Consider the following 20,396-nt stretch of genomic DNA (forward strand, 5'->3'; position numbering starts at 1 on the left):
TCAGTCAACTTCTTTTTTATTATTTTTGGCTCTTTAAGACTTGAAGAGCTTCATTCCCAAAGGAGATATCCAACATTTGAAACACCTGACTGACACTTAGAAAATGATTGCCGGCATAACTGTTTAAGCACATCAGATTAGGAGTCATCTTGACAAATTTGATTACAAAATAGTGTTTTTGAAATACTGACTTGATGAATATCAACTGGTGCAACTGGATGTTGTGTCACAGTCTTACAAAATAACAGACGCTCGGCGCTGAAGGCCGCTCGATTGCTTCAAAGTCTCACAGGAAATGGAAAACCTCAGTCTTGAGCCTCGGGGAGCCGCTTCAGAGGAGTTTAAGTTTTTCTGTCACGCAGTTCCACATATCTCTCCATGCATAAAACATATCACTGATGTTCTGTAGTTCTCACGGCACGCAGTCATATTTTCTCAAGGACAAAACAAGCTAGTCCATTTGTTCCTATTGTTGCAGCAACACAATACACACTCTCAATACAATGTAAACATACACTGGAACGTTTAATGTACAAATAAAGTTATACAATGCAGATCCCTCCAAAGCCCCCCCCCCACACACAGAGCTTGTATCTCCTCCATCAATGAACCAACACGTGATTTCAGTGCATTACAGTGTGTTTACTTCCGTTTTGTGACATCGAGTCAAACCACTATTATTTAAATCTAAAGTGCCTGTACAGTGTTCAAGGCCTATATTGTCTGCATACTGAAAAATATATATATGTACTGTATCGCTATCAACGTCAGCTTTGCAGGAACTGAGAAAAAAACACCTGACTGCACTGCATTTTAACATTTGAAACATTTTACAGTGCTTTTTCCAATAGGTTTGCTTGGTCAGAGGGTCATAAAACAAAATGAAGTTAAATGTTAGCTGGGTAGAGAACAAGATATGGAAAAATCAGAAATAAGGATTTTACAAGACGGTGACAATATCGTCGAGATGCTGCAAGCGGTAGTGCAAATCTGTTTTGAGTCGCTGATCGAAAACATTTCACAAACATTTTTCCATCAAAACATCTGAAGGCTAAAGTTCATCTCTGCTCCGTTCACTTACAATGGAACAAACTTGAACTTTGTCTCCAATGCGTTGAAAAGAACTTTCAACACGGGATGGGATTTGGAGGGAAATGGTTTCAATTCCCATTAACTTGCATTAGCATTGCTAACAAATGTTAGCATTTGGCAGGTGCCGAACAGAAACAGCAGCGTTAAAAATCTTTGAACGTATTAATTGGAGGCTTCGTTTGTATCCAACACCAACATTTTGCATTCTATTTGGCTTTTCCTCTCATCCAGAGCGACTTACCACTGTCACCAGCTATTATTTTCATTTTTTTCTCTATTTCCTTTCTCACAGGAATGCTGTCAGGGCACTGCAGCTCTCACTCTTCACCTCCTTACTGCTGGTTGCCCATAATAATGTTGACGATCTGGGAATTGAAGCTTATTTTACTGTTTCATTCGCTGTAAAACACTCAGGATGAGAGAATCTGCTGTATGCTGAAAAAACAAAACGTTCTCAAAATCCTGAAGTTTTCCCTTTAAAGCCAAAAACTGATCTCAGATCGGCTTTTAAAACTTTGAGACACTCGACAAGACAAGTGACCCGATGACTCTTCAGCTGGAGCGACATCTGCTGGCAAATGATGGCTTAACACTTTACTGAGGGCATGCAGGACAATATACTGTGTTTGAGTGATTAGAAGCTCTCATAACAGAAGGTTTATTACATGTGATGTCTTTCCATGAGCGGAATTAGAAATGATTATGGCTGCAGTGTAACACCCAGCTGCATTAACTCAAAGATGTGGTTTTTCATGATCGAATTAAACGTGTAAAGTCCTGCATTTGGTCTCCTGTTGATATATTCATGGGATATAAGGTGTGTGATTGCTAAATAAGAAAATTATAACATAAATTTTAAGTCGTATTCCGAGTTGACCGGCCAGGAAAGTGAATCCGATCTAGAAAGAGGGCGAGACTGTTTGCTAATACTGCAGCCGAACCCCTCCGTCACATCGACATTCAACCAAACCAACAGCAACTGAAAGTAATCTTGTTTCTGCAAGTGAAGAGGTAGTCCAAAACAACAACAACAACAACAAAAAAAGACAAAACATACAAATAGAAAAGAAAAATATTACTTAGTGGTAGAAAAAAAAAAGGAGTTGACGCTGTTCATGAGCTTGGATCACAAGGTTTCATCTGCATTCTGAGTGGTTTGGAGATAAAGCAAAACTAGTATAACCTTTTCAGTTTGCATAGCTTTACTTGCATGGACATTTTTCAAAAATCCAACATCTGCAACATGAAGAATAAAGATCTGTGTGTAAAGCTACAGTATATGAATGAGTCGTTTCTGATCAAAATGTCAGGTGCAACCTAATAATTCCAAAATCATAAGTTAAGGCTCCTGTTTTCCAGTATTTTCAGTAAATACCATTCAATCTTCTGAATTTCCTTTTCAGCTGTTCACTCCCTCCTCATCCTCCGTCTTTGGCTGGGCTTCTTGGCCCGGAGCTGGTTTTTAAAGTCTACAAGGCAGTCGGTGGCTTCGGAGATGGAAGTGAAGGCTCTGATGGGCGAGTCGCTGATCCTGAAGGCCGAGGCGGCTTCGGTCTCCTCCTCTTCCTCCTCCTCCTCCTCCTCCTCGTCCCGCAGGTCGATCACGTCTCTGAGAACACACGACTTCATCAATCCACAGACCTTTCCTCGTCACAGAAGTCAGATAGAAACTCTCCCTTCTGTCTGACATTAGCTTTCCTCATGCGTTTGCCTCACTCATATTTTGTTTTCTGTTGTTTTGATGTCTGAACACTACCAGTCAACAGTCTGGACCCACCTGATTGAATGTTCTGTTTTTCATTCTCTTAAAGCCATTTTGATCTGAAGGCTTCTGCTTAAATGCTTGAAATGTGTTTCTTAGACAAATATAAATAGTGAAGTTGATCCTATGTATGAATTTCTTTCCAAAGCCTTTTGCCTTTCCATCAAGGCAAAGCTCGGATACTTTAAAGAATCTAAAATATAAGATAGTTTTGATTTGCTTAACACTTTTTTGGTCGCTGCATAATTCCATTTGTGTTATTTCATAGTTGTGATGTCTTTACTGTTATTCTAAAATGTGGAAAATAGTAAAAATAAAAGGAAAATGCGTGTGTCCAAACTTTTGACTGGTTGTGTATATCTTGAATATTGCACACTATCACCTTGAATAATGTGTCCGACTGTACTAAGGTTTACCAAATAGAAGTGTTCTGTTGATCCCTGTTTTATTTTATGTCATAAATCAATAAACAGACAATTGATCACAAAAAAAGCATGAATCATTTGTCCCCACTGGAATTAGACTTCTTTATGAAATGATGTTTGATATAGAGTCCTGAGCCTGTATAAAAGTCTGTATTTTTCTACTGATGTGTAACTTTTTAACTGTCTTGTATCTATTGATATCTATTGGTTCCCTCTGCTGTTATCAACTGATGTTTGTCTGTTCATGAGGTGATTTGTTTAGTGTTCTACTGCGTTTTTAGCTTATGTGTTTTATTGTGTTTTATTGTGTTCTTGTTTTTTATTGTGTTATTTTATTGTGTTGTTTCTGTTGTCTTCAAACCAAGTTTCCTTTACGGGACAATAAAGTTTGAACTGAATGTGAAAAAATGCAGGAGGTTTTTATGGATCAGACTTTCATGCATTTTTTTAAGTCAGTTTATGGTTCTTGGCGTCCAGCTAGAAGGTTACGTGAAAAGACAAAAATTCAATAAGTTAACTTGAATGAACAGATTTAGATAAAAGTCCACTGTCCAACAGTTTTCCACTGTATGGAATAGGCATGTAACAATAAAGCAATAACACCCAAGAGGAATTATTATCATTATTATTGCTATTATTGTCTGTACCTTGCACATATTACATCGCTATCATTCATAGTAAAGAACATACTTTTGGGTATTATGGCTTTTCTTTAAGTTGGCTTTCTACAAAGCAGTGTACAGATGAAATTACCTGATGTATAATATATTGTGTCAGTATATTGTGATGCAAAAAGTTCAGAATATACACTGTGAGGCTGAAAATTAGACCATGACAACATGAATGCATGAATTAATCAGATCAAACTAACTGCATCTGGGTAGCAAAGTTCCTAAATTAACATCACACATCACTTTCCACCTTGTTTGAAATAACTGCTCATACTGAAGAAGTGAGTATCACAGCCTAAACATTTCCATCATATAGACCAAATCATTTTAAATTTAACTCAAGGTGGATCATGACTGTCAGGGTCAGGGGTTCGACTCTCAGGCTGAAGATGGATGCATTTTGAATCAAAGAGTCCACCGAGTAACAGAGAATCCAGTGTTGTGTATTGAATCACATCACCAGCTGAGGATAGGTAACAGTGTTATACAGGATGAGTGTTAACCATCTTGTGTCTTACCCCGGTCTGCTGCTGAAGGCGGAGCCAGACGGGCCGGCCTCTGGAAACACACACACACACATACACACACACACACACACACACACACACAACAATCTGTCAGTAACTCAACTCGGGTTCGACTTTGGTTTTCGAAAGCCGATGTTCACACCAAGATTTTTGTACTAAAGCTGCCAATAGGTAATATTCAGCATCTTTACATTTGATAGATACATAGAGATAGAAACAGATAGAACAGATCTGGATAGAAACAGCACACACACACATCACTGCATTCTCTTCTGTGGTGGAAGGAATAAAATCCTCTGCTTTGCACGTCTTGAGAAAAGGCTGAAGGACCGAAACATTGATAATAAAAAACATGCCATCTACTTTTTTTAGTAGATGTAGTTATTTGTATTCTTGTCAGGGTGCAAAAGCCTATGAAACAACATTCAGAGCATCATGGGACACTAAAACTCTCCGCTGAAACCCAGACTGATGAAATCCTTTTAGTGTCAGCAGCTCTTTAAGGCAGACTGACCCAACACACCTACTCAATGGTAAAAGAAACACTGGGAGACATTACTGCCTTTTAATGAAGAATTAATTTACAAAAAACAATTAAATGAACAATTAACTGAATAAATAAAATGTGCAAAGAAAATAAAATGTAATTGTAGGTGTTTCTGTAGCTGCAGTCAGGGAGGAAGCTCCATCTTACTATTCTCTGACCGATATCCGATATTCAATAAAAGGCCAATATCGGCCCCTTGTATTGATCCAATCCAAAACTCAACTGCTTTATTTATAGACCTTGGTGATAGGAATCCAAAGAAAACACTGAGTAATACACTACAGGAAATACAGCACAGACATAAAGACTTAGTTTAGCTGCACAGTGATAAAACACAGAAGCAAAAAACAAAAAAAAAGATTAAATAAAATGACAAAAAAAAAGGAGCTTATAAGAAAATCTCCGCTCAAACACAAACAACAGAAACAAATCAAGACTCACCTGAATCCCTGCTCTCTGTTTGCTCCAGCGCTGACAGCAGGTTTCCCTTCTGGAAGGTCAGATATATAGAAAATAGAGTTGATGTTTTTCTATTTCCTCAACTAACACACTGATCACATCACATCAATCAATCAGTCAAGTCTTAAAACTAGTTTTTGTCTGATGTTTTCCCACTATGAGAAGGTATCCACCTGACTATATCATCAGTTGTTTTGGTTTGTAGTTTGCAGATACTTTTCTCTATCATGCCAGCTGTTGTTTTTGTGTGAATTTCAACATCTTAGAATAAAACTACAGTGATGCACATTATTATTCGGTGTCATGGGAGGCGTACCAGTGCGGTCCTGGAGGCCTGGCGCTGGATGCAGTCCTCTGTGTGTCTGCTGAAGTCTCTCACGGGAACGGCTCTCTGGCAGACGTAGCATTTCTCTCGTTTCTGATTGGCCCTGCGGCAGACGAGACCGATCAAAACGAGTCCGGACAAAAAAACAAAACAAAAAAAAAAAAAACACAGAGCTTTTAGAGAGCTGGATGTAATCGGTCATACCTACTTACTTGCCAAGGTTTGAGGGGTCAGTGGGTTCTTCAGCAGTTAGTTCTCCCTTTCTGGTTCTCTTCCTGCGAGGCTTCAGTGACACTGGGAAGCAGAGAGGAAGGGGGGCGATTTAAATGCGGTGATAGGGGAAAAGAAAACAGCAAAGCCAAGCCGGGGTCGGACTATCAGACGAGGGCGGGTCAGACTAAACTCTGGGCTCCGGGAAACACTTGCTGTCCCGTTCAGAAGCTGTTCACACCGAGACGAGGGATCACACACACGACCTGATTTTGTCATTCAAAAACATTTCATTCATTCATTCATTTCATCTTGGTTTTGTCCTTCAAAACATTCGTCCAGAGCAGCTCACTGTAAATACATTCATCATTTCTTGCTCCATGGTTCGGACGCTACAGTTTACATTTAGATTACAAATCCATACTGAAGTGACTTTATATGGAAAATACTGATGAAAAATTAAAAGTTTTGTAAATAAAGTGTGGAGCAAGTGAAGTTGGGAATCTCTACTGACAAAAAACAGACATAAAAGGCTCTAGTTCACCCAGTAAAGACTGTTCTGTTCAGGCCAGATTAACTGAACTGAAAGTTAATTATGATTTCAATATCAAACAAAAAGCATAAAAGTTTATCGAGGTTTTTGTCCCCCCAGTCGGGGAAATGTTGGACATTTCTCTGGCTCAAATCCCACATGATCACTCACTCTGGTCACTATAGGCATGGTGCAGCTGACAGATAATTAATTAACTCCACTTCTTATGAGTAGAATAAGAGTAGGATAAGAAAATAAGGAAGCCTCTCACCTGGGAAGCAGTCGGCCCCGGGCCTCACCTCCTCCACCACCTCCACCTCTCCATCGCAGAAGGCTGCATGCATCTCAATCTCCGTCAGGGGGAAGGAGCCCTGACAGATGGGACAGTCCACGCTGAGTTTGGGGCTCTGAGGGGCGGCGGCGGCTCCTTCCGGTTCAGGAGACATCGACGCCTGCAGCGCTCGGTCCTTTATCTCCTCCACCTCTGGATGCCTCCTCTCCTCCTCCTCCTCCTCCCCCTCCACCTCCATCCTCACGTCTTGTCCTCCGTTAGTGTTGCTGACTGGGATGTTCCTCTCCGTCTCCCCGTCCGCTGGGCCTGCAAACAGTGACAAACGATCACTTTGATTTCTTGTTTCCTAGCTGAATACTGTGAAAGTGATATTAACTGTGATAAATGTGGACATCGATTTTTCTGCAACAGTTACTTTTCAGCACTTGGAAAAATTGTAATGTTTAGGATTTGCTTGGTTTTGAATTTAACCAAAGATTTACTCTGAGACACAACTTGATTTGTAAGGAGAAGGATTCAAAAACTGGTTTAGGAAGCCGTTTAAACACACATTTGATGCACATTTGATTCCATTTTCAGCTTCCTTTTACTGCAACACCAGGGCGGAGGAATCAGTAAAGGTGAAAAATTGCAAAATTGCAGGAGTCAATATTGCGATTTAGATTTTCTGTTTTATTTCTAAGTATGCAGCCGTACCGTCCACCTCCATCTCCTCCTCCTCCTCCTCCTCCTCCTGCTGCTGCTCCTGGTCTGGAGGCCGGTCTGGGAGGAGGATCTGGATCTCAGGCAGCGTCGGGCTTTTAGGTTCAGGCTGTGGACAAACACAAGGAAGGTGAGGTCACATTTTACTCTCTCATTCTTCTCTTAAGTCAGGCTGAAATCCAAGCAGGAAAAATGCTATTCAAAAAATGAAGAAAAGATGATAGTAGAGTGACATTTTTTATTTAGTTTTTCATTTTGTATCCTATTCCGTGTTGCTGCAATGACTCCAAGTTCCCCCCGGGTATCAATAAAGTTCATCTTATCTTAAAATGCATGTGAGAAAAATGAGCAGGCGGGGCTAAGCAGGAAAAACAGGCTAGCAAGATATACACTACATTTGTCTCCTGCTTGTAGATTCCCATCTGAACTATGTATTTTTAGATTATCGACTGAACCAAATCAAAACATCTCACTTTGTGTTTCTGTCAGACTGCTCTGTTTGTGTCAACTTTTAAAAACTATCTCTGCCGTCAACAGGCTGTGAAACAGTAAGAATTAATGACTTTGTAATAAGAAAGAATAAAGAATGAAGAGAGATTGGTACCATCTCGAGCGAGTTAGCAACGGCTGTGCTCATCTGTGGGTATGCAGTGAGGGATGACTACCATGACTTCCTATAACTAAGTTTCAGCACTTCCATGACCTAAAAAAATTAGCTTCCCTAATGTTTTCTTCACCTGAGTAAACTTCTCAAGGGGTAACCAGGCTGGTTTCCACTGCAGAAAAACAAATGAAAACCTCCATCTAATGCAAATGCAGACGAGAAACAAGTTGTAAATCACATTCAGGTATTTTCCTGGAAAGTGACCTATTTGTAAAATTCCCTGATATTGCAGGACTTCCCAGAGAATTTATCAAATTCCCTGACTACGCCTGTCTGGAGTACAACCTCTCAAAATACCATGATTCCCCAGGAAAGACATGACCGGTGGAGTGCAGTCAAAATGAAACACACACACACACACACACACACACACACACACACACCTCTGCTCCAGCGTTGGTGTCCACTATCAGCTCCTGTGTGCTGTCGTCATCGTTGCTAAGTTGGGTCTCTGTTGTTACAAAGAGGAGAAACACACTTAACCGTCATGAATTTAGATGAGTGGTCTGCAGTCATGTGTCATTAAGGTTCAACAGTCTGCAGGTTTTCATTCCTTCAACTAAAAAAGTGGCAAAGAAGACGTTAAGTGTCAATAGTAAGATGCGGATGTTTAGTAATATAACATATTCCTAAATATCTTTTAATACTATCCATCGAAAGATAACGGAACGGCTTCGATACCTGGGCAAACTTCACAGTCATCTATATCCACATCTTCTTCTTCTCCTCCCTTCTCTTCTTCTTCTTTGCTCCTCTTCTCTCTTTCCCGGTCTTCCTCACCTTCCTTCTTGTCCTCTTCCTCCTCTGCCTCAGGTGGAGGGGTGGACAGTTCCTCATCAGGTCTTTTATTCCTCAATCTGAGGCCACGCCTGCACATGTATTGGATTCAACAGTCCTCATCAGTTCACATGCACTGCTAATCCAGAATCACGATCAGTTTAATTCCCAAATACAACACATGTACAGGACTTTGACTTGGTGACATTGGGTGCACAGACCTAATGACACACATGGTGTTAAGGACATGTGTGTTAAAAGTTCTGTCAGGTTTTACCTTCGAGGAATATGCAGGTGAGGCGACTCAGCAGGGGATTCAGGCGAGGGGGATTTCTGTGGACAAATGAAGCATATTTGCTAAAACACAATTTGAATCGTTTTGTGTTCATAAACTGATTTTGTCCCCAAACATCAGGTGCAATAGCTGTATTTTTTTTTTAGGTTTTCAGTCCAGTGGGAACCTCTTTGCACATGCTAGTTTCTGTGGCTTGTTATCTCAACAGAGTGGACGCACCGTTGCAGCTCCGAGGCCCCAGAACTTACAAATATTTCAACTTTTAGCACACGACCGCCCCACTTCAAATGGGATTTCAACAGTGTCTTTTTCAGGACAAAATGGACAGTTGGAAGGAACTTTATCTTCATTGGCAGAGGAGACAAGATGAGCAGGTGCACAAACATATGTGTGCACATCCATTTTGATAGATTTTTCTCTGTCTGCTTTGTTTTCAGTCCCGTGGAAGTCAAAATTTGGGAAAATTCAGCTGCCAGTAGGGTCCACCTACAGGCGCAGCAGACATCGTTCTCCTATTGAAAACTATGAACATCCCATTGTCATCGACTACATGTCACCACAATGTGAATACAGCATAAGACTATTACTATGTTTAAAAATGGTTTGAAAATTATCACTTAATTTCAATTAGGGATGCACCGATACCGATACCGATACTGGTATCGGTATCGGTGCCGATACCAGGCTAAAATGGAATATCGGTATCGGAGATTTTACCCAAGACTAAAATCTGATATCGAAAGCCATGAGTAACATGTAAGAAATAAAAGCAAACTGTCTTGATTTTATGCATTTGTGGCACATAGAAGCCTGTATTTCTCAAACAGAGGGAAAAACAAGGATTTTATCTCAATAATTTTGTCCATTGACCCCAAACTAAGGAAGTAAGCCTGCACTGTTCAGTAAAAGTAATGGATCGGATCGGTACTCAGTATCGGCCGATACTTAAACTTTCATACTCATAATCGGTATCGGCATTGAAAAAGTGGCATCGGTGCATCCCTAATTTCAACAGTGGTTTAGAAACAACAAGCCACACAGTGATTCCACCTGGCATCTGTTTAGTGCTGCTAGATAAAACAGAGGAATCCAGGTGACACCAGAGCCAAGTCCTCTTCTGATAATCACACTTCTCTTCAGTGAGACGTTTGTACGAAAATACACAGTGTTTGAATTATCAATGACATACACATACATGGACATACCCACATGGAAACACGGTTTCATTTTTTCATATCCACAGCTATCATAAACTGTAAATCCATTAAAAGTACTCCTTATAATAACATATGGAAAAGCTTATGCAAAACACATTAATTAGAGCTTGTCATCATCCCTATTTTTCTTTCAAAACGAAACTGGAGTGAATGATGATGAGGAAATGACCAGCTAGCACGAAAAGTTTACATTGGCAAATTTGACGTGTGCAATCTCTCTTGAGATATCTCATATGGAGATTAAAACGTTTCCTGTAGAGTGGCCAGTGTCGCTGGAAAATTTAGAACCAATGCATGAAAAAAGTTGACTGTCATCACTAATTTTGCTCTTTAAAAGGTAGTAAGTACTTACTTAAGTAGTAAGTATCCTATATAGGTCAGGCCGCAGTTTGGATCAGTATTGGATCCTTCAGAGTCAAAATCCAATCTGATATAGCTCCAATTCTTATACAAAAAACACATAAACAAACCACTTAGGGCTTCAAAATCTATGTGAAAACCATGTAACTACCTCTGGCTGTGGAAGGATGGCTTCCCCCCACTCTGCCTTCCTCAGCAGGCGCCTCTGAGCCTGCTTCAGACTCTTCTCATACACCTCCATCTGGGCCAGGATCACCTGCCAGCAGGGACACCATCAGGACGGAAGGAAGGAAGGAGGGAAGGAAGGAAGGAGGGAAGACCAGGTGGACGGACGGACAGACAGACAGACACACAACCGAGAAATGAGACAGGAAATCTCTGGCATTTTTATTGTTGTTATCTTATTGACTTATTTATTAGTGTGCTTGCCGAAGGAAGGAGAGGAAGAGAGACAGAGAGAGAGGGGGAGAGATGTGAAAGGAGGGAGAGAGGGAAGAAGTTAGGAGAAAGGAGAGGTTTAAAGGGGGGATGAGAGAGGTATGGAGAGAGACAGGAAGGGACACACACACACACACACAAGTAGGCCACTGCTTTTTCAAGAAGCACACACATTCAGAATGTACCTAATCTAGTTACTACTTTACTGTGTGTACCACACTTTGTAACTCTGAAAGTATTTTATTCTTATTTATTAAAACAAAACAATCCTCACCTGTGTGTAGGCGTTTGGGTCCAGGCCCCGCGGACAGAAGGGAACCCCCCAGTAGTAGTGCACCGTCGCCCCTCCTGCAGGCTCTCCTGATGGGACGGGGACCCTGCTGCCCGGCCCGGCTCCAGGCTCTGTGGTGCCGGTCTCCGGTCTCTGCTGCTGCTGCTGGCAGGTGGATCTGGACGAGGAGGAGGAAGGAGGTTCAAGCGAAACAGGTTTGCTCAAGCCGTGCCTCTCCTGGGTGAACGTGGCGGGACTCTGGGCTTCCTTGGCACCGAAGACTGGACTGCGTCTCCGGGGTTTTGGGCTGGGAACACACAGATACGACTCCATTTAACTACTGATAGCAAACCGCAGAGCTTTTAGGGGCAGCAGGGTGTCGTAGTGAGTCAGACAGCCAACCGGACCAGAAGGCCCTACAGTGATCAGTAACAGTAATCGGTTTCAAACTTTAAGTACCGTCCAACAACAAGATCAGCACTCAATACTTGATAATACTTTAACAAAGGACCTGTTAATCTAAAGTTACCCAAATTATTCTAACTGTCAGCATTGTGGAAATTTGACTATCGCCCTTTGAAAATCTGATTTAGAATTCCAATCTACTTCCTGGTGTAAATGATGTCACCTACACCCAGGTTTTAATGAATGCTCTGATTGGTCGACAGTATGCATAGTTAATCAGGAGTCCCATGGTATGTCAGACAATAGACAGCCAGCTACTTGCCAAACTAGCCAAAATCTCCCTGCCTCTGTTGTTGCTGGTTGCCGAAGTTACAAAACTGGATATTTGTTCCCCAAAGATAGAAATAGTGTCTGCAGCAGAAGGTTCAGCTCTCACTCAGTCCTACACACTTTGTACCATTTAACCATCAGAAACTGAAAAAAAAATTATGCTCACTGTGTTAGAAATCAACATCAAACCTTTTCTGACCGAGTTGAAATCGTCGCACATTCTCTTATTCACTTTCCCCACCCAGATTGTCCCAGCCAGTCTGGGGATTCAAACCAGTGACCTTCAAAGCAGAAACTCACGCTGCTTTTATTTCAAGCACATGAAATAAAACATAAAATACATAAAACATACACAAAAATCTCAATTAGAGCCCAATTAGAGCTGCCCTGGTATCAGCCGATATCTGATATATCTCTATCCTGGTGGTCCTACCTGCAGCTGGGGCCGGGCGTCCCTGGAGAGGCTGCAGCCAGGCGGTCTGGGGAGGCACTGTGGTGGTCGGGCTGAGGAAGAGCTCTCTCCTCTGGGAAGACGGGGCTGGGCGAGCCCACCGACTGCAATGGAGGGAGGGAGGGATGGTGAAGGCAGCATGATACTGACAAAAAACAATATTACCATTTTTCTGCTGAAAATAGTGATTGCAACATGATGTGTAATACATTTGGAAACAGATTTTTTGACGTTATTTCTTTTTCAGTGCGTATAAGAAGTGAGAGAAAATGAAATGTGTAAGCAGGCTTGCTAGTTAATGCTAGAAACAGAACCGTTAGCAAAATAGTTCAGAGCATATTACCTATATACATAAAAGTACTGCTTTGACAACAATCAGCTTTATTATCAAGTTATTATTTGGTTGCCAGAGTTTGTGTTGTCCTACCATCATTAAAAGATTTAGCTATATATAAATACATCTCACTGCAAATTAATGGATGAGGAACCCTGCTCTCATCAGGTGAAATCATCAAAACTCCTTTACATACAAAGAGGATCATGGATCATTAAATTCACAGCTAAAATGTGGAGATTTGTAGTTAGCACACAACTTTTATGTCTTTTCATTAATTAGATATTGCTCAATTAAGAACAGACTTGACTTTTATTTTACCGTTTCTTCATCCTCGTCCGACCAGCGTAAGGTGATGTCACTGGTCAGCTCTGTCCTGGCTGAGTTCCGGTCTTTGGAAATTTTATTCGACTCCTCTTCATGGCCTAAAGGCAGGAAACACCGTCAGCAAAGAAGGCGCCCAATTACCAACACACAGGATCTGATGCAACTATCCCTGCTGCCACTTGGATGAGCAACTATGTAGAAACCTAGCTCAACCCATTATGTAATGCTGAATTGCCTTATTGTACATGAAGTTTGATAAAAGCAGAAGAAAATCATTATACCCGACTTGGATGGCATGGTGATCTTGTCAAACTCGTCATCTTGATCGTGATCAATCCCATTTCCCTGCAAATCAAAAGGAATCAGAACAGAGGGTTGAGTGGGAAATAACAAAGCTGTGACTGAATGTAGAGAGCTGATAAAACACTTAGCTGCCTTTTCAGACAACACTGATCTTCATCGGACAAAAAAATAATATGGACATGGATCATATCTGGGAAAAAAGAAAAAGATTTTGACTTGACCATTTGAAACCCAGGAAGGGGGGTTTCTGGGTGTGGACATGTTGTATTTTTGGAACCAGAGTTTACGCAGCACAATAAAAGAATTTAAAGTAATGGATCAGCTTGGCACTATGAATTTTTGGTTTGGCATGATGATCCAAGACAATCGAAACATAGAGAGCTCATTCCTAGTGTGATCAGTCTTTCCAGACTGGATCACTGGAGGCCAACATCTCACACTGAAGGAAAAGACACGTTTTTGTTCCAAATGATGGCTTCTTGCTTAGCAACATCATCCATCAACCGGAAGGCAGGGGTTCGATCCCCCGTGTGGCCATACGTACTGAAGTATCCGTGAACAAGATACTGAACCTCTGGCTGACACTGTGCCCCAATCAGATAGGACGGACAACTTCACCCTTTGGGCTCAAATAGTATTTTGGATATGTTGAGGAACAGAATGATGCTTCCTTACGACAGCTTACTTTACGGCCGTGAATAGCGGTCAATGGTGTGTGTGAAGTGGCCAATTACCAAACACAACAGTCATTCTGTTTGGAGGAAGATGACCAAGTAAAGGGTAATTTATTCAACACAGAAGTATAATTTGTCCTTAATAAGAAAATTCTGAACTGCCCCCCAAAAAAGTTGTGAATGGTCTTTTTCCTCAGATCAATGGCTTCCTTAACTTACCTTTCTGAGGCACTTAGGGTGATTCCTGGCGCCGCGATTAGAAGCGGCGCCCCCACGCCACGAACTGGCTGGTGAATTCCCATCACCGCTGGACTCCCTGTCCTCAGTGTTCTGCGGACCAAGACGGATCATTTGATGCTGGCTAGTCCTGCCAAATACTGGGCCAGTCCTCCCAAATACTGGGCTTGTCCTGTCAAATACCGGGCTTGTAGAAGAGCCATGACTCCGCTCTGTCTCTCCATCTTCTCCTTGGTCCGTCTCTGAGATCACGGGGCTTCTGGGGAATGTCGGGCTCTCGGAGGGAGCGAGGTTCTTGGAAACGCCGGGGCTTCTGGGAAATGTTGGGCTCTTGGGCTGACAAGACAGCGACTTCTCAGAAGAGGTCGAACTCTCCTGAGAGCAGAAGGCGAACCCGGAGGTTTCGCAGGTCGGCAGCACCTTCTGGCTCAGCTTGCAGAGAGGGACTTTGGGTTCACAGGCTAATGGGGGGCTCTGATTCTGGCTCTTCCTGCCAAATACTGGGCTTTTAGAATATTCTGGACTCTGTTGCTCTGTCTCTCCATCTTCCCCTTGGTCAGTCTCTGAGAATACAGGACTTTTAAAAGCGAGGTTCTTGGAGCACGCGGGGCTTTTCGGAAATGTGGGGCTCTTAGGTTGAGAAGGCAGGGACTTCTGACTGGAGGTCAAACTCTCCTGAGAGCACAAGACGAATCCTGAGGTTTTGCAGATCGCCAGCAGCTCCTGGCTCAGTTTGGGGATGTGGACCTTGGGCTTGTAGGCCAATGGGGAAGACAACAACGGCAAGACGGGGGATTTACGCAGCTGGCAATGGTCAATCTGGGTGGAGTCGGAGTCCTGCCATTCATTGTCGGGAGTGAATGAATACATACAAACATACATCAACAAAGCTGCATACACATAATAGCCTCTATTAGACATGTACACACAATACATTAACAAAGCACCTCTCTGGAATATTAGATGACATATTTAAGGCTATTCATTTTCGCCGTCAGCAGTGTAATAAGCAAGCCTCCATGTCCGTTTTTTGATGATGGGATCATTGTCATTTTTTAAATTCATGAAAAAAAAATTGATAAGACTAATGAAAATTTGAGGAACAGGGTTGCGATTACACAAAATGGCACTCCAGCTAAACTTACTCGCAAACCCTCCCCTGTAGCGAGCTGTGTTTTGGGCTGCTTCTGCACAGCTCTGTGTGTGTGTGTGTGTGTGTGTGTGTGTGCGGCTGGTTTTCTCCACCCTTTCTTTCTGCAGTGCAATGGTTGCGAGTGCATGCCTTAGTCCCATCCCTGCTGCCGCTCCCACCCGACGTGCTCTGACTCCGTGTGTGCTGTGTGCAGCTGTCTTCTCTCCCCTTCCCCAGACTCCGGTCCAGCGCTCCACCTGCCAGTGGACAGGTGTTGCTCCGGCCTGGCGGTCGTCGGCGCCGGCCTTGGTCCTGCTCCCACCCAACGCGTCTCCCGTGTGTTCTGTTGCTGCTGTTTTCTCCCCCTCCTCTCTCCCCTTTTCAGACTTCGGTGCAGCGCAGTGGTCGTTGGCGCCGGCCTCGGTCCCGTCCCTGATGCTGCTCCCACCCATCGTGTCTCTGACCCTGTGTGTTCTGTGTGCAGCTGCTTTCTCCCCTTCCTCTGTACGTGTGTGTGTGTCTGGGTGTGTTGTGTGTGTGTGTGTACGCGGCTTCCTCTCCCTCCTCTTCTCTGACTCCAGTGCAGCGTTCTACCTGGCCGTGACGGGTGCTGCCCTGGCTCTTCGTCGTCAGCGCTGGCCTTGCTCTTCCCTTCCGCTGTTCCCACCGGGACGCTGAATTACGACCGCTGCCCTTCGCTTCACTGAATTTTTAGCGCTGGCCTCAGCCCCCTCTCATCGCCGCATGCCGCTTCTCCTTCTTTTTGTCTCTCTCGGTTTTCTCCTGTCATTATTGTTGCCCATGACCTATTGCATGCTAAGCCGTCCCGGGGGGGGATCACCTATCTGCCTCAGCCCACCCAAGGTTTCTTCCAAGTTTTCCTACTAAGGTTTTTCCTGGGAGTTTTTCCTTGTGTGCATTAGGGTCTAAGGCTGGGGTGCCGGGTAGGTTAGGCTGTAGAATAGGTAGATTGTTTGTCTTGCTAAATCTGCTCTTGCCTATCTTGTGTTTTTCGCTATGTTTATCCTACATAATTTTGTTCACGACTGATTGTGTTTAGTTAGATCTAGCTAGACACATTCTCTGTAAAGTCCTCTGAGACATGCTTGTGATAAAGGGCTATATAAATAAACCTGACTTGACATGTGTTTTCGGTTTATCCAGTAAAATTTCAATTAAAAGAAAAAGATGTCTTGGACTAACCTGCAGGGAGTCCAAAGGCACTGAGGAAGACTGTGAGCTGAAGGGTGACGCCTGAGAGTAAATTTTCTGGGTCTGGGACAAGTCCGGCATCTCCAGCAGAGGGCTTCCTTCTTTCCTTTTCCGCTTCTTCCTCCTGTTGTTATTTTCATCCCCTGCTCCCTTCGGGTCTAGGAGCATCATAATAGAGCAAGCTTACAGACAAATTCATGGGACAAATGCAGCCGCCTGATATGCCAAACTGATGTGAATTTATGCATCAGCAGTTGGTTAGACTAACTGTCATTTTGGCTGTAATCATTCTTCAAATATCAATTAATAGAGTAGATACACTACCCAGTAAACTACCAAGCTGATATACCACACTAACACCACACTAACACCTGGGAGCTGCCCAGTACAACCCAGTGTTGTGACAAAACCCTAAATTTCAATATCACTTCAATACAGATGTGATAGATTGAATTCAATATTACATTTTATAAACGTCTGATCATTTCTACAAGCTGAAATTCCATTCCACCGTCGCCTCCAGAGGGCATATGTGTGGACGGCTTGTGGTTTGGAATAGTTAAAAGAAGAAGAAGAAGAAGAAGAAGAAGAAGAAGAAGAAGAAGAATTGGAATAGACAGAGCTGCAGTCTGGCTCTTGACAGTGGACTACAGCAGTCAGCGCAAAATTCAACAGAGTCAGACAGCTAACAACATGGCACAGGGTCAAACAGTCCACTGCATCTTAAACTGAACTTGTTGACAGACACTCAGACACATCAAACCAATAAAACATTGCTTGATGGTTTTTCTCGTTTGCCATGGTATTGCAGTAGTATCAAATCTTTACATATTAAACTTAGTATTGGTATTGAAATCTAAATTCTGGTATTTTTACGTTGTGGCTCACTTATGGATGTGTTCTGCATACAAAACAAAGAATTGTGGGATACATAGCCGTTGACACTCCACTCTTCATTTACTTACCTTGGCTCAGGTTCGCCTCCCAGGTGCAGCCGGCCGCCGCCACGGCGCCCTGATCCCCGGCACCCTGATCCCCGGCGCCCTGATCCCCGGCGCCCTGATCCCCGGCGCCCTGATCCCCGGCGCCCTGATCCCCGGCAGGCGGCCCCTTCCCGTTCGGGTAGAAGAGTTTCCGTCGGGAGGGGAGCGAGCAGGAGGGCTCGGCGTCAGAGAGCAGTCTTCCACTCTGGGAGGCCGGGCACGGCTGCGTCTGGCTCACCATCTACAGAGAAAAGAAATAATGGGCTATTGTACCGACGCGCCAACTGGTCCACGAGTCAATCAGAATCAGAATCAGAATCAGCTTTATTGGCCAAGTATGTACACATACAAGGAATTTGACTCAGGTTTTTTCGTTGCTCTCAATGTACTTACACAGAATAAATACACATCTAAAAACAAGGACAACAAAATGAATAGAGGTAAACCTAAACATCTAACTACTATGTACAAATATGCATATATAAAAAAAGAAAAAAAAAGAGAAAAAAAAGGATATATACGCATATGTAAACAACACTAGGACAATAGTGCAATGGTGCAGAGTGCAAAGATGCTGGAATAAATTCTGGAATAAATATTATATATTATATACACAAATCAGATATTGTACAGATGATGATGATGGGGGAGGAGGAGCAGGAGGAAATCCCTGGTCTGGGCTTTTCACTCCTGTTTTTTTGGAGGGGGGGGGGCGTAATTATATACATGGTGATGATGGGGGAGGAGGAGCAGGAGGAAATCCCTGGAAGAAATTGCTTTAAAAAAAAAGTTGGCCTTAGGCAGCGGCCACTCAGAAACGGATGGAAATCTGACAGAGACAGATGCGTCATCAGTCAGGACAACAAACAGCTCTCATTGAAAATGAATTGAAACAAATGGAGACGGACAGACAACGGATCAGTGTGGACGCTGCCTTACTGCCCCTCAGAAAACAAACTTTGGGCCAATACTACAATGTGCCATTATATCTTAATTTAATTTACATATGAACAGTTGTGGAACTGCAATCGGTTCTGGAAATAAAAATGAGAATGGCAACTTTAGAGCTGGACCCGTGACCACAATTTCCTGAAAGAACAAAAAAAAAGAAAACCCAAATCCTCTCCATACTCACACTTTCCTCTATGGCTTTCATCATGGCCTCCTCCTCCTGCCGCCGTCTGTGTGCAGCTTTGCTGGCTTCCTGTTCGCTCAGACGCAGAGCCAAGTCCATCATCTCCTCCTCTGTCATCTCTGAAACAACAGACAGGGTCACCGCTGGACAGAAAATGTAAATCAAAAAATTCAAGTCTCAGTGGCTGACACATGCATTCCAATTTCATCTGTAGCTGCCTAATGTCCGCCATAATCATCATGATATATCAAACATAACCAGCTATGCTAATGAGGTCATTAATTAAACTAATTAATGTATTAAGTAGCAAATATTTTCATGTCAACATATATGTCAACTTATATAGATGGGATTAATAAAAACACTATCTTAAAGCATTAAGGAGTTATAGTAGTTTCAAGAAAATCCGTTTTTCCTCATTATTTATTCAGCAAGGTGCTCTAAAGTATGAAGCTTCTATCATGCATTGTTCTTGAGTTATTGTGCTGATAACAATGTGTCTACACACACACACACACACACACAATGTGTCTACACACACACACACACACACACACACACACAATGTGTCTACACACACACACACACACACACACACACACACACACACAGAGACAGACAGACAGACGCCACCGTGAAAGCATAATGTGCTGCATACCAAGTACCGTGATGGAGGGCCATTAAAAAAACAAAAACAAAAAAAAAAAAAAACCTAGATACAACCATTGATACAATGCCATCACAGTGGTTTCTGTATAGAGTGGATCGATGTCATGGTAATGCTACACAAAGTGTGTGTCTCTTCTAACAACAACAGTTATACTTTAATTATTTCACAGTGAAAAGACACAATTTCCTTATTCTTATTCCCTAGCTTAAACCCCGGCCCAACAGATATGTTCAATCTACAGTTGAAAAGATGAAATGTCAATATTTTTTATTTATTTTGATGCCTTTCAAGCTCAGGTTGTGTACCTTTTGGTTGGGTCTTCCTGTCCCTCTCTCTCCTGCGTTTGTCTCTGGATGACGGAGACGGCAGCGAGGATGAGAGTTCTTCCTGAAACAACAGAGGACAGTCTGAGTGCTGATGCCGTCCTCAAGTCTCAGATTTCACACAGGACTGAAGTTTGTTTTTGTCTCCTCATCTGGGATTAGTTTTCTTCCTATTGCTGCCGTCGGCTACAAAAAGTCAGTTTATGGGGAATTTTCAAATTATCCCTAAGGGTTTGGAAGGGATTTCTTTGGGCCCACAAACTTTCAATTTCACATAATAAAAAAAACAAATGAACAAAAACTGCCAAATTAGC

The 20,396-nt window shown here is 42.7% G+C and overlaps 1 protein-coding gene across 1 annotated transcript; it reads right to left on the minus strand.

The window, feature by feature from the left end:
• Window positions 1-501: 501 nt before the first annotated feature.
• Window positions 502-20,272, minus strand: uimc1 (ubiquitin interaction motif containing 1). Its single transcript, XM_078286921.1, has 20 exons — window positions 20,065-20,272; window positions 19,090-19,208; window positions 17,937-18,195; window positions 16,963-17,129; window positions 14,610-15,464; window positions 13,695-13,758; window positions 13,408-13,511; window positions 12,735-12,856; window positions 11,570-11,873; window positions 11,009-11,113; window positions 9,263-9,318; window positions 8,890-9,077; window positions 8,592-8,659; window positions 7,539-7,653; window positions 6,822-7,148; window positions 6,021-6,102; window positions 5,800-5,911; window positions 5,466-5,514; window positions 4,469-4,508; window positions 502-2,701 (listed from the first exon to the last, which is right to left on the minus strand). The coding sequence occupies exons 2-20, from the start codon at window positions 19,204-19,206 to the stop codon at window positions 2,500-2,502; spliced, it is 3,336 nt and encodes a 1,111-aa protein (XP_078143047.1). The 5' UTR covers window positions 19,207-19,208; window positions 20,065-20,272; the 3' UTR covers window positions 502-2,499.
• Window positions 20,273-20,396: the final 124 nt, after the last annotated feature.

This window comes from Centroberyx gerrardi, chromosome 11 (genome assembly GCF_048128805.1).
Source record: "Centroberyx gerrardi isolate f3 chromosome 11, fCenGer3.hap1.cur.20231027, whole genome shotgun sequence".
NCBI lineage: Eukaryota > Metazoa > Chordata > Actinopteri > Beryciformes > Berycidae > Centroberyx > Centroberyx gerrardi.

What these genes read in the sequence shown, in the direction of transcription:
- uimc1 (XM_078286921.1), bottom strand. Translation starts at nt 19,206, where the DNA reads ATGACAGAGGAGGAGATGATGGACTTGGCTCTGCGTCTGAGCGAACAG. An exon ending in ACCCAAACGCCTACACACAG is followed by an intron (nt 11,114 to 11,569) that starts GTGAGGATTGTT and finishes CCCTGCTGGCAG; the next exon opens with GTGATCCTGGCCCAGATGGA. An exon ending in GGAGGAGATGGAGGTGGACG is followed by an intron (nt 7,149 to 7,538) that starts GTACGGCTGCAT and finishes CACTGTTTGCAG; the next exon opens with GCCCAGCGGACGGGGAGACG.